The 13,909-nt window shown below is 46.6% G+C and overlaps 1 protein-coding gene across 3 annotated transcripts in view; it reads left to right on the top strand.

Moving 5' to 3' along the window:
* GALNT16 (polypeptide N-acetylgalactosaminyltransferase 16) overlaps positions 1-13,909 on the top strand; it is a 144,024-nt gene that overhangs the window by 105,791 nt on the left and 24,324 nt on the right. For all 3 annotated transcript variants that reach the window (XR_014527307.1, XM_083508274.1, XM_083508273.1), the window contains exons 6-9: positions 1,325-1,446; positions 6,640-6,727; positions 9,435-9,519; positions 12,377-12,480. Coding sequence is in view for 2 of the 3 variants with exons in the window: in XM_083508274.1 (XP_083364400.1) it covers positions 1,325-1,446; positions 6,640-6,727; positions 9,435-9,519; positions 12,377-12,480 (399 nt within the window). In the remaining variant the exon portion in view is untranslated. The remainder of the gene's footprint in view (positions 1-1,324; positions 1,447-6,639; positions 6,728-9,434; positions 9,520-12,376; positions 12,481-13,909) is intronic.

Raw genomic sequence — 13,909 nt, 5'->3', positions numbered from 1 at the left:
TTTGTTGCAGGCTTTCCTCTATTTGCGCTCAAGCTGTTGTCCCTGTTGCCTCATTGTACAGAATACTCCACTGAGCCATGGTGAGGCCTGTGCCTTGGCAGGCAAGAAAAGTGTGCCTGAGAAATCTTGTGAAAGCCGCCTGTCAACTTCCTGTCCCAAGATTGCAGAAAAAGTAATTGGCCAAATCAGCTTTTAAAAAAATCTCCCAAGGTTATCTGGAGGCCATTTGAATCCATAAGGCCATCCTAATGGGTCCATTGCCCCAGATGCATTCACCCTAACAACGGAAAACAAAAATGCCATGCAGATTTGTGGCGAAACATCCAAAGAGGGTTTTTTGAGGGAAGCTAAAAGGGTTTTAACAAGACAGGTGAAATTTCTCAGGGGTGTTTTGCACATCTCTAAAAAGGAGTCACCACAGCTGCCCTTTCAAATTCAGCTCCGTGCTTCCCATGGTGAGAGGAAAACAGGGGGAAGCAGGAGGGGGAAGTGTGAGAATTATGGCACTCCAAGCATCCCTGTGCAGGGCCTGGCTGCCCCTGAATGAACCTAACTGTGAGCAAAGGGATAGGTGCACTGCATGGTAAAGTAAGCCAAGAGCAGAGCAAAAAGAACTGCAATGCAGACACTTATAATTGCATGTCTCAGCCATGTCAGGACGATGACGCTTTACGAAAACCAGACACCTGTAATTTCCCCCACCTGCCCTCAAGTCTTTGGGTGCCATACCAAGATTACTTTGTCTCCTAGATAAAGAGAATGTTCAAGGGGATCAAACTGCTAACTTGCAAGTCTACTTAAAATGCTGTGGTCGGGAGAGGTCCCAAAAAAGGCACCCAATGCACCATCTGGTCTGGTTTAGGGGGGTCAGTTCCAGCTTTTGCAGCCGATGATATGGACAAAGTACTTGTGGCTGTTTGGCCAACCATCTGCCCTTTGGACCTTTACCCAATTTAGCTGATTCAACCTAGCGAAGGGAGACTGGCCAGGTGGGCCCAGGGGACGGTTGATGCTTTGTAGCATGAAGGAGGGCTGCCTGCAGCCCTTTAGGTGGGGTGTCCACTCCTTAAAAAAAGGGGGGGAGCCTGCCCTGGACCCAGAGGTCACTGACAACTACCACTCCAGTGTTAATACTTTCTTCTTGGGCAAGGTGCTCAGAAGGGAGGTGTCAATTCAGCTGCAGGTGCTGATATTGATTATATAGATGCTTACCAGTCTGGGCTCAGGCCAGTGTTGGGGGCCATATCAACTTAAATAGTTCCATCCTTTTTCTTTTCCACTGTCCCTTTTTATGCTACCAGCTCTCTTCTCTACACTTTTCCAGGATTGATCCGTTCTCGTGTGCGAGGTGCTGATACGGCGGCAGCTGAGATCCTTACTTTTCTGGACAGCCATTGTGAAGTCAACAGCGAATGGCTGCAGCCGATGCTTCAGAGAGTGAAAGAGGTAAGTGTGGGCAGCCTGGCCTCCTGCCCTTGCTTCACGCCACCCTCTTTGCTATTGGCTGGCTACCAGCTCCTGATGCCTGTGACAGTGGGCCTGACTATAGTCACTGCAAATAGGAAAGAGAGCATAAGAGGAGCCTGCTGGATCAGGCCCATCTAGTCTAGCATCCAGTGCCTGTGGGAAACTTGCAAGCAGGATTTGAGCACAAGAGCCCTGTCCCCTCCTGTGGCTCCCGGCAACTGGTATTCAGAAGCATTGCTCCCTCCAGCAGTGCAAGCAGAGTCACGGCTAGTAGCCATCAATAGCCCCCTCCTCCATGAATTTGTTTAATCCTCTTTGAAAGCCATCCAAGTTGGTGGCCATCACTGCCTCCCATGCGAGAGAGTGCCATTAATAATAATAATAATATTATAATAATAATTTATTATTTATACCCCGCCCATCTAGCTGGATTTCTCCAGCCGCTCTGGGCAGCTTCCAATGGAATCTTAAAATACAATAACCTATTAAACATTAAAGAGCTCCCGTTGTTCGGTCCCTGCTCCTGCCCACCTAGCAGTTCGAAAGCACGTCAAAGTGCAAGTAGATAAATAGGTACCACTCCGGCGGGAAGATAAACGGCGTTTCCATGCGCTGCTCTTGTTCGCCAGAAGCAGCTTTGTCATGCTGGCCACATGACCCAGAAGCTGTCTGCAGACAAACGCCGGCTCCCTCGGCCTATAGAGCAAGATGAGTGCCGCAACCCCAGAGTCGGCCACGACTGAACCTAATGGTCAGGGGTCCCTTTATCTTTACTTTTATTAAACATTAAAAGCTTCCCTAAACAGGGCTGCCTTCAGATGTCTTCTAAAAGTCTGGTAGTTGTTTTTCTCTTTGACATCTGGTGGGAGGGCGTTCCACAGGGCGGGCGCCACTACCGAGAAGGCCCTCTGCCTGGTTCCCTGTGACTTGGCTTCTCGCAGTGAGGGAACCGCCAGAAAGCCCTTGGCACTGGACCTCAGTGTCCAGGCAGAACGATGGGGGTGGAGACGCTCCTTCAGTTGTGCTGCTCGAAGGGGTACTTTCTTTTATCTGTCCTGAATCTTCCAACATTCAGCTTTGTTGGAAGTCCATGAGCTCTAGTGCTATGAGAGAGGGCGAAAAACGGAGCTTCCCAGCCTCTTATCTCCTATTGCTGAATTCCCTCTCCCCACATGCATTCGTTACACCAAAATATAGCTTAATATGGGAGTCCTTTTTTCAGAGTTGTGTAATAAATAATGCACTGTGTGGCGTTCATTTGGGAGTGGGGGAGGCGGTAGCCCCCAGGGTAGATGGAGAGGAAAAAACGATGCAGCTGAGTTGGCAGTTCTCATCCTGCCTGTGCCAAGAGGGTCAGCGAAAGGATGTGACGGTGCTGCTGAAAACTCTGCCGTTTCGGAGCTGGGAGGGGAGGGCCGGCCTTCCTGCCGCATTTAAGGCCTGCTTTCTCCTCAGGAAGGCAAGAAAAGAGGAGGGAAAGCTTTTAGGTAGTTAACAGGGCCCAGGAGGCAGGTGGGAGGAACTGCTATAGATGCAAATTACATATATGTTCAGCTTAATGCCAAAGGGAGGAAGAAGGTGAAACCTTAGAACTGGTGACTTAAAAAGCCTCGGCTCAATAAATCCTCCTTCTCAGTAGCCCATAAATGTCTGTTTTATATTTGCTCATAAAATCATGCTGCTGGCAGGACCAACAATAGCAGTGGCAGCTCATTGACTGCTCTTGCACGGAAGGAAATGTGCCTGGACAGCTCAGCAGCAGAGGAGGATTTGAGTCCAGACATTTCAAGAAGTTTATTGTGTTTGAGTTTCTCTATTTCAGGCCTACCTTTTTGTTGTCAGGTGCACGCCTGTTTCAGTGCCAAGAAACACGTTTGCTTATATATCTGCGCTACAGATAGTATGGCATATTTACCAGCCCTTTCCTCTCCCAGGTACTGATGTTCTGTGAGGGCAGCTTGGAGCCTCTAAAAGAATTTTCACCACTGTCACCCAACTATAATTCCCAGGATTATTTGGGTGGTTGAGTGGAGTTAACAATGACAGTTATGATATAAACTAATATAAACTAGTAGACTTAACATACCTTTAGACACATGGGGAAAACCTCCCAAACCCCATAGCTTCCCCCCTTCATTTCATCTTTGTGCCCAGATCTCAGAGCCTAACTATATGTGATGCAGGTGATGTGATTCTCAACCACATTGTGTTGTTGTTGTTGTTTAATTAAATGCCTAGTGCAGAAATTGGCAACTGATTGCCCTTGGGAATGTGGCGTTTGGTTAGGGCAAATTTAAGCTAGGAGTCGGGAGGGGGAAATCTGTGTCCTGCTGCATGTTACTGGACCCATCGTCCCCTGCCACTGGCCGTGCTAGTTGGGACTGGTGGGAATTGGTATCCAGCAATATCTGGAGGGCAGCAGGTTCCCACCCACCCCGGTTTAAGCCTGTTAGTAAAATTAGCATGTTAGTGAAAACTGCTCCCTTCCATGTGGCAAGTTTACATTAGGAAAACACCGCTTGGAGCTCTCTTCCTAACGTAAGTTGCCTTGCAGGCAGGTTTTACCACTATCATGGCCCCAGGAAAGAGAGGCTTGAACCTCTCCTGATCATGTGCTGCGTTTCTGAGGGCAATTCCCTTCTTCCCACTATGCCTGGTATTTTCAAAAATCCACAAGTGTCACACAGCTTAAGTGTCACAAGGGTCTTACTTCGCCACAGCTGTCTCTCCCACACCATTTTCAAGGTCACCGTTTCTGAAGTTGCTGCCTTTTATGTGCCGTGAGCTGGTTCGAATTTAGATCTCTTGGAGCTTGTCAATGCCAGCTATCTTTGACCCCTAGGCTTCTACTGCCTAAACATGAAACATCTGTTTTGTCTGTTGGCCTCCAACCACTTTGCAGGGAGACCAGCTTTTGACCCTTTTGCCTGCTCGTTTGTCTTCCTTCACCCCTTCTAAAGGTAGGCAGCCCCCGACTGTCCAAATTAACCACTCTCCCTATGGGTTTTCCTTGTGGGCTATACCTGCTCTAGCACAGCCTTCAAAAATTATGCCTGGGGCTAACTCCCATTGTCTTCACTTCATAGGTTTCTGCGCTGCCTTTTGTATTTTGCAGGCAGCATGTGTTAAAAAGCACAACAGGGATTCTTCACCCAAGTCCTGAGCCTGCTTAAATGATTAGTCATTAATGGATTCTCTGGCTGAAGGATGTTCCTGCCTGCCAGCAGGAGATCTCAGCGCCTTCCCTGCTTGACAGTGAGCAAGCAGGCAGTGACATCCGCTGATCCTGCTTTGTCTCCATGGTTGTCTGGGCCAGAGCAAGAGGCGGGTGAAAAAGCTTGTTGCAATGACCATGAGCAGAAGCTCCAAAGGGCTGGGCCTCGGTAGTTCAGCAGCCAGGCCAAACTTGGATACCAGCCCTACTTTCCTGCAAACAGCCACCCATAAGGGGGTAGATGCCGTTCTCTTCCCACCTTTAGAGCCAAAAATTGCTGGAATAGCCTCTTGGGCTGTCTATCCATGATTAGATGTGCCTGTGAGTACGTACCTGGCATAGGATGCTTCCAAATGGCTTGTTTATTGAATGCTTGTCCTTATTTGTTGACCGGGAGATAAGACTGCATTGGCTGTTGAATGAGCATTCATTCTGATCTGTTTGTGGAGAGCCGGTTAAATGGCATCTCACCACAGCAAGTATTATGCTATAGCCCAGCGGGTGGCGCTGTGTTCTAAACCACTGAGCCTTTTGGGCTTGCCAGTCAGAAGGTTGGCGGTTTGAATCCCCGCGATGGAGTGAGCTCCCGTTGCTCTGTCTCAGCTTTTGCCAACCCAGCAGTTCAAAAGCACACCAGTGCAAGTAGATAAACAGGTACTGCTGCGGCGGCAGGAAGGTAAACAGCGTTTCTGTGCACTCTGGCTTCCATAATGGTGTTCCGTTGTGTGAGAAGCAGTTTAGTCATGCTAGCCACATGACCCAGAAAGCTGTCTGTGGACAAACGCCGGCTCCCTCGGCCTGAAAGCAAGATGAGCGCCGCAACCCCATAGTCGCCTTTGACTGGACTTAACCATCCGGGGTCCTTTACCTTTTTCCTTTTTACTTCCCAGTGCATTTTGGGGAAGTGGGTTTGTTGCACAAGCCAACCCAATCAACTATAATTGTGCAACCTGAATTGTATGGTATGTGACGGAATCCCACCCCAAAACAGCAACCGCCTGGAAGCTCCCGTTGTCGGCTGTTTCAAGCAGGAGCCTTGCTAGGAGTAAATGTTGCTAATTACCAAGGCTATTTCAGGGCAAGTGAGTATCTCTTTAATGAGGCATTCACTTTGCAGTGACGAAACCTGGAATTAAAGCCCTGGTTAGGGACACCACTTGGGATATGAGATAGACTTCACCAGCTGTCCCTGGGATGTATCTCTGGGAACATCTGGTATGGATGAACCCGCAGAAGTAATAAGAACAGTTGGAGAGACAGACAGATTTCCCTGCAAGATGATTCAGTGGAACAATTAACATTGCCTAAGCAAGCAGACTTCATGAAACTATGAGCAAAATCAGGAGAAGGATGCGGATAAAATGGTTTTAAACGATTGTGCATCTCAAGTGCCAAAGGGAGGCTTTCTCTGTCAAGTTCTCCTGTGGAATCAGAAAGGGAAATGGCTTCTGTCAGAAGCAGCAGTTTCCCACCTCCATAATTCTAGTCTGTCAACAGCTTTCCTGGGATGACTGTAGGAAATCAAAGCTTAACAGTACACCTGCATGATCTGATAGTGTCTCTGATCAATAACCCTTTGAAACCATGTCCTGCATATGTGACCAGAAAATCAAGAACATACATTTTACCAGTAGCCACTGTGTTATGAATCTCCACCCCCTCTTCATCCTTGTCCTTCTGTTAATTGTGGAAGAAGTTCCTTTGAATCTCAGCTGCAACCCCCCCCCCAAAACCCCCGACAACAACAACTGAGGGGTTAAAATCTCCCCCAAAAGCCACAAATTTGTCCCTTCCTTATCTCCAGGTTCCGTGCTGGGACTAAGAAAGTAAGGCAGTATGCAAATATGCTTCTCATTCCGCTATGTGCATAAATCTCATGGTCTCTGATTTCCTGACGCTTAATCTCCCTCCCTCCTGGCAAAATTCTAATTTCTTTCCTTCCTTGTCTTTTCTTTCAGGATTATACTCGGGTGGTGAGTCCTATCATCGATGTGATAAGCCTGGAAAATTTTGCCTACTTAGCAGCATCAGCAGATTTGAGGGGAGGTAGGTAAGGTGAATAAGTAAATTCTTAAGAAAGGTCTCCCTCCCCCTGGATTGGCCCAACATAGCTGGTTCCTTTTGATCTCAATGCCAAATATGCCAGAATAAAAGCCTAGGATTTCATCAGCAGTTGAGCCTGTGCTCAGAGTGTGTATATGTGTGTAATTTCAAATCTTCATGGCTGTGATTATGGAGTACAGCCTTGAACAGTTTGTGCAGAATCCAGCTTTCACATTTATAAACACACACACACACACACACACACACACACACACACACACACACACTAGCATTTAGCCTTTCATAGTTGTTGTAGGTAACACCTGAAAATGCATTGGCAATTTCTATGAAAACAGTAAGAATCTGGGAAGGGGGTTCAGGTTACAACTGAATGAGGGGAAGTCACCTTGCTGTCAGTTCCTTCCCTGTTCCCCATCCTTATTCCTCAACCTTAAAGACCAAAACACCCTTAATTTGTGGTTTCTAAAAATAAGCTCATGCTTGTTTTAAGCCCATGACATTATCTCTCGTTTTGCATTTAATACTGTGGATCCATCTATTGTATCTGTAATTTCACACACCTTAAAATGAAGTTTAATAATATATATGCGCTGTGAAAGAGATTCTGCCTGAGTGTCACACAGTCTCCTTTCTTTTTAAATTAGTTCTGACAATAGCTTAGTTGGAAAAGCATGAGACTCTTCATCTCAGGGTTGGGATTCGAGCCCCACATTGGACAAAAAGATGCCTGCATTGCAGGGGGTTGGACTAGATTACCCTCTTGGTCCCTTCCAGCTCTCCAATTCTATGAACCAATGGCCAGCAGTTACCCCTTGGGCTTGTGAGCTGCCCACAGCCTATGGATTATTAACTTGGACGAAGGGCACCTGCAGCTGATCTCCAGATGTGACTGGAAAAGCTCCAGCCCTTTCCCTGCTTACTCCCATTTAGCAGTAGAAGGCAGCTAAACTACATACTCTAGCAGAGAAGGCTTTATCAGGCTCCGAGGGAAAGGATAGAAATCAAGAAAGCAGGGTACAAAATCAAACAAAACAGGCTATGTTATACACAACAGTGCGGGCTATAGGCTAAGTTTCAAAAAAGGCTTACGTGCAATTCCTAGGTCTTCACAGATGTGCCTTTATCCTGAGCCGCCAGGAGCGGGGAAGATTGACAGGTAGAGGGAATTTCATGAATCAGGAGCTGTCAAGGGGCATGTGGTGCAATCCCTCCCATAGGCAGGTGATGGCATTGATGCTTGCCAAGGCAAGAAACTGGGAAAGAGAGGTGCAAATTGGGGAGATATTTCTCTTCTGCTGCTGCCAGGCAGATTTATTGCAGGAAAGGCCGACTTTGTGGTGTCAAGGGAAAAGGCTGGTGTGCCTAGAGACGGTTGTAGGTTAATCGAGGAGGCAATACATGGAACGGCAAGGGATTCTTAGAGGAGGGAAAGCCTGTGATGTCTTAGAGTAGCTGCTTCAGCCCAAGAGCTGGGTTTATTGGATGGAGAGCTCTCAGAGGCCATATTCCAACAGTGGGGATGGTCAAGCATACACAAACACACAACCTCCTTAACACACATTCCTAGCACATACACACATGGAAGGGAAAGAGAGAACCAGACATTAATTTAGAAAATGCGGTATGCGCACCTTCCTCCTCCTCAGCTGATCTATGCATGTTTGTTGGGGTTCACGGGGGGGGGGGGAGAAGAACCTGCTTTTAAAAAAAGAGTAGTAAAAGATATAAATAAAAATGACATAAAAACAAAGGAAGAGGAAAGCAAAGATTTCCTTGAATAAGGAGAGGAATCTGCTTTGGAAAGCACAAATGTCTTTCCCCATTCAGTGCCATCTGCCACAGATTACTAATACAGATGACCAGCATACTAAGTGATTAATATGGGGAAGCCTTATATTTGATAAGCCCCCAGAATTTCCTTTTATTTCACCTTTTTTATATATATACAAGGAACCCAAATGCAAAGAAGTCCAGCTGCTCCACTCTGTTCTCTTGGGGGGGGGGGGGGACATCTACACATCCACCACCCTTTCCCCAAGTGTTGGGGAAACACTCCTTCTACTCAAGTGCAGGTCTCAACTTCCCCTCCCTCTCAGTTTTGCAGAGCCCACTTGCATACAGCTCCTGCCATTCACCTTCCTTCCCACAGGATCTTCCCAATTTGCAAAAATGGTAAATTAGGCAGCGTTTTATGTGATGCGCATGGGGAAAAGCCAATTACAGCGAACAGAGAGACTTTGTTCCCGGAAATACATGTCATCCCACTGAGAGTGCTGATTAACGTCTCATAACTTTGGCGGCCAATGAGGCATAGGACAGTCTGAGTGGAAGGCTGAAGCACTAATTATTGCATTTCTCTCTGGGAACACACATTGGAAGATTTGGAATGCAATTGAGCTCAGATAAATACCGCTAAGGAACAGGGCGCATCTATAGGGATACCTCGAGGCCTGGCTAACACAAGTCTGCTTGTCTCCTGCTGCCCTGAGATCATGTGCGAATAAGCAGTGTCAACACCATCTAATTATTGCTAAGCGGTATGTGTTGCTGTGTTCCAAGCTTCTTCCCAAAGTATCCTAAATGGAGACTTGAAGCCTATTTTCACATTTTCCAGAAACCCTTGTTAGTTTCTGGTTTTCCTCTGTATTTGAGAAACTGCAAACATGTTCTACTCTGTTCCGCATTTTAGGGTTTGACTGGAGCCTTCACTTTAAGTGGGAGCAAATCCCCATTGAGCAAAAATTGTCCAGAACAGATCCTACTGAGTCCATCAGGTAAGCTCTTTTGCTCACAACTTCATCTTTTTGTCTGATATGAGAAGCTGTTCCATTTGTTGATGTTACCACGGGAAGTGTTCAGAGGTCATGTGTGGTTCATTTAAGAGCTGCAGTTAATCAATATCTATTGTTCCCTGAAGAGTTTTAATATTCCTGACAAATACTTGCAACTCAATCTGTTGGCTTGAGTGGCCTGCACTGCTATAATATGCAGTGCATAGTATATTGGTTTTTCAGGCTGTTATGAATATATGTGGCCATCTCCTTTCTGAGGCAGGGGAAATGTCATGGCCCTCATTTTAGAAATTGTTACCACTGTCTATCAGGAACAATGAACTTTTCCAAGCTGGCGCGTGACCAGAATAGGGTCTACTGCGGCCAAGACAAGGCCATCCTTTTCCCTCAAGGTTTCAACAAAACCATTTGCACATTCTGTGGTGGTGACCTATATATTCACTGCCTGATTAATTCTGATATATACACACATTCTCTCTCCACACATACTGTAATGCAGATAGCTAAAGGTAAAGGGACCCCTGACCATTAGGTCCAGTCATGGCCGACTCTGGGGTTGCGGCGCTCATCCCGGGAGCCAGCGTACAGTCATGTGGCCAGCATGACTAAGCCGCTTCTGGCAAACCAGAGCAGCACACGGAAACGCCATTTACCTTCCTGCCAGAGCGGTACCTATTTATCTACTTGCACTATGACGTGCTTTCGAACTGCTAGGTTGGCAGGAGCAGGGACCGAGCAACGGGAGCTCACCCCGTCGCAGGGATTCAAACCACCAACCTTCTGATCAGCAAGTTCTAGGCTCTGTGGTTTAACCCACAGCGCCACACGCGTCCCATATAATGCAGATAAGGACCACCAAATCGAGGCAAATTAAAAGAAGGAAGATAGGTGGATTGAAGCATAATCTTATCAGCTGATTTGCACTCATATGGGTGTCCACACTGCCTGAATTTGTGGGTGTTGGATCTCTAGTACAGTACCCCAACTCCTCTAGTCTTAAGCACCCAGGATGATTAAGCTTGTTCTAGTGTCTGCTGGTCCACATGGCTGATTGGGACAATCAGAAGGTCTGTACATTCTTCTGCCTGACTTTAGTGCTGCGGTTCAGTGTAGTGGTTAGGGTGTTGAACCTAGGAGACTGGGCTTCCAATCCCCACTCAGCCATGAAACTCTTAAGAGCATGAGAACCATAGAAGAGTCTGCTGGATCAGGCCAAGTGCCCATGTAGTCCAGCATTCTGTTCTCACAGTGGCCAACCAGATGCCTGCGGGAAACCTGCAAGCAGGATTCAAGCAGGAGAGCACACTCTCCTCTCCTGTGGTTTCCAGCAACTGGTGTTGAGAAGCATTATTTCCTCCAGCTATAGAGGCAGGCCATAGCTATGATGGCTATTAGCCTTCAATAGCCCTTTCCTCCATGAGGAAACCCATTGGACGATCACTGTCTCTCAGCCGAACCTACCTCACAGGGTTGTTGTGAAGTTAAAATGGCGAGGGGGAGAAACATGAGTGCTGCCTTGAGTTCCTTGGAACAAAGGTGGGATATACGTGTATTACTAATAATTATTATTATTGTTATTATTAAAATGGCAGGATTTACTGTATTTTTTGCACCATAACACTCACTTTTTTCCTCCTAGAAAGTAAGGGGAAATGTCTGTGCGTGTTATGGAGCGAATGCCTACGGATGGCGGGGGGAATCTGCTGCAGTCGTGAGCAGAGGATCCATGGTTCCCCTTCCTTCCCTCCTTCGTGGCTCGCTTTGAAACAGCAAAGCGGGAGAAGAGCCACTGAGTGGGGAGGAGAGAGGGACAGAGAGCCTGCTTGCTTTAAAGGAGCAAAGCGGGAGAGGAGAGGAGCCTTCTCCTCTTATACCCCTCTTCTGCATTATTAACAGCATCCTTCTCCACCCACCCCACGCGTGGTCCTTGTCCCTTGAGTGCTTTTCCTTCCCTCCCCACTTAAAACGTGGTTACAAAGCACGGATCCACATGGATCCTCAGGATTTTTGCACTGGGTCACCCCAAATTCACCATCAGATCACATAGCATGTCCATGGCTACAGCTTGCACCAAAAAAATCACGCACCCACTGTTGCCTGGGGCCGCAGTGGTGCAAAAACGTGGTTACAAAGCATGGATCCACAGGATTTTTGCATTGGGCTACCCCAAACTCACCGTCAGATCACATGTCTGTGGCCACAGCATGAACCACAAAAATCATACATCCGCTGTTTCGTTTAGAATATTTTTTTTCTTGTTTTCCTCCTCTAAAAACTATGTGCGTGTTATGGTCGGGTGCATGTTATAGAGCGAAAAATACGGTACTTGCCTTTCCCTATCTTCCCAATCGGGATTAGATGGTTCAGTTGGGGGCAAAGGAGGTGCCTGGTTGCACTGCCAGCTGAATCTTTAGGTATGCCTCTGGCATGGGTGTAGAAAATCAGTCAACTTGCATTTTGCTTCAGGGTCTTCTGCTTGGCTTACTTGCTTAGTTCTTAAACAATACCATACTCTGGTTATGCAGAAACCAGGTTATAATTGCTGCCAATGTAACTGCAGTTAAGGGCTGTGTGTGTGATTGTGTGTATGTACATACATGGGGGGGGGGGAGAGAACATGAGTGATCTTGCACTTGCTTCTAATCTCTTAACTACAGTTAAGGTTTTACTCTAATTAAGTCTGCACCAGCTCATAGAAAAATCTGGAGTCTAATGGTTCTTCTTTCTAAATGACTTCAGATGGAACATGTTGCTGTATATATGCAGTATGTTTCTATTGCATTTAAATATATTTCACTGATATTTTGTGTAAATCCTTTCTTGCCCTCATTTCCCCTAGAACACCTGTCATAGCAGGAGGCATCTTTGTGATAGATAAATCTTGGTTTAACCATCTTGGAAAATATGACACTCAGATGGACATCTGGGGAGGAGAGAACTTTGGTGAGTTGATGCCGTGACTTCTACTTTTGTTGTCTACTCTCTTCAGTTCTTCCCAGGTCACCTGCTCACACAACGTTTCCTTCTGGTTGGGAGCATCGTAGATTGTGGCTTTCACCCTCATCCAGGAACTACTTGCAGACTGATAAGATCTGTTTCCAGCCACCAGGCATACTGCTCTGCAGATCTATGTATATGTCAGTCTCACTCTACAGATTCTTAGACAACATTTTTGCGAGATCTTTATTACTGGTTTCCATGCATAGGTGTTCAAAGATGATAATAACAATAACAATAACAACAACAACAATTTATTATTTGTACCCCGCCCATCTGGCTGGGTTTCCCCAGCCACTCTGGGCTGCTCCCAACAAAATATTAAAAATGCAATAAAACATCAAACATTAAAAACTTCCCTAAACAGGGCTGCCTTCAGATGTCTTCTAAAAGTCTGGTAGTTGTTTATTTCCTTGACATCTGATGGGGACAACGTTCCACAGGACGAGTGCCACCACTGAGAAAGCCCTCTGCCTGGTTCCCTGTAACCTCACTTCTCACAGTGAGGGAACCGCCAGAAGACCCTCGGCGCTGGACCTCAGTGTCTGGGCTGAATGATGGGGTGGAGACGCTCCTTCAGGTATACTGGGCTGAGGCCATTTAGGGCTTTAAAGGTCAATGCCAACACTTTGAATTGTGCTCAGAAATGTACTGGGATCTTGAAAGGGGTCCAGAAACAGGAACTGTCATAGATTCTGTTAGTTAGATTAGTACAAAACTGCTAAGGATTCAACCATGATGCTGGAGGGTGGTGGCAGCTAGGAGCTCGGAGAAGGAAATGGGTCAGAGTTGGATAACTAACATTGCATTGGGCTTTCAGAATGCTTTAGCGTTCCAGATTGAGGGGAAATGGAGTTAAGATATTGGCCACAGGTCTGTTTTATTTATTCCTATCCCATGCTTCAGCCAGCAGGCTCCCAAAGCAGCTTATAGAAATAATCCAATTCAAACACAATAAAAACCATAATTAAATCCTAATTAAACACCACAAAATCAGTAATGATAGAAGAAAGATGCAAATAAATGTTTCCCAACTCAGCTCATTAAAACCAGATTACCATAAAAGGGTGGTGAGAAAGGTCCTCACCCTCTTTCAAAAAAAACCCTGCAACATGCTGGCCAGATCCAGCTCTCCCAGGAGTTCCATGCAAGGGCCACCCACCAAACTTCCATAGAGAGTGGGCCCTGGCAGGAACTAGAGGCTTGGGGTGAAGGCCAGGATCCATATCACTTGGGGCTGGTGATAAATCTGCTTTTCCTACTCCACCTGTTGCAGTAGATGCCATTGGTCTTCACCATCACGTATTGACCTTCAGTGGCCAGACAAAAGAACATATCAGAGACAATCCATAATATGAAATATCCATGAAAGCCC

Source organism: Podarcis liolepis (genome assembly GCF_965112155.1).
Source record: "Podarcis liolepis genome assembly, chromosome: 1".
NCBI classification, from domain to species: domain Eukaryota; kingdom Metazoa; phylum Chordata; class Lepidosauria; order Squamata; family Lacertidae; genus Podarcis; species Podarcis liolepis.
This window is presented reverse-complemented; position numbering and strand designations above follow the sequence as displayed.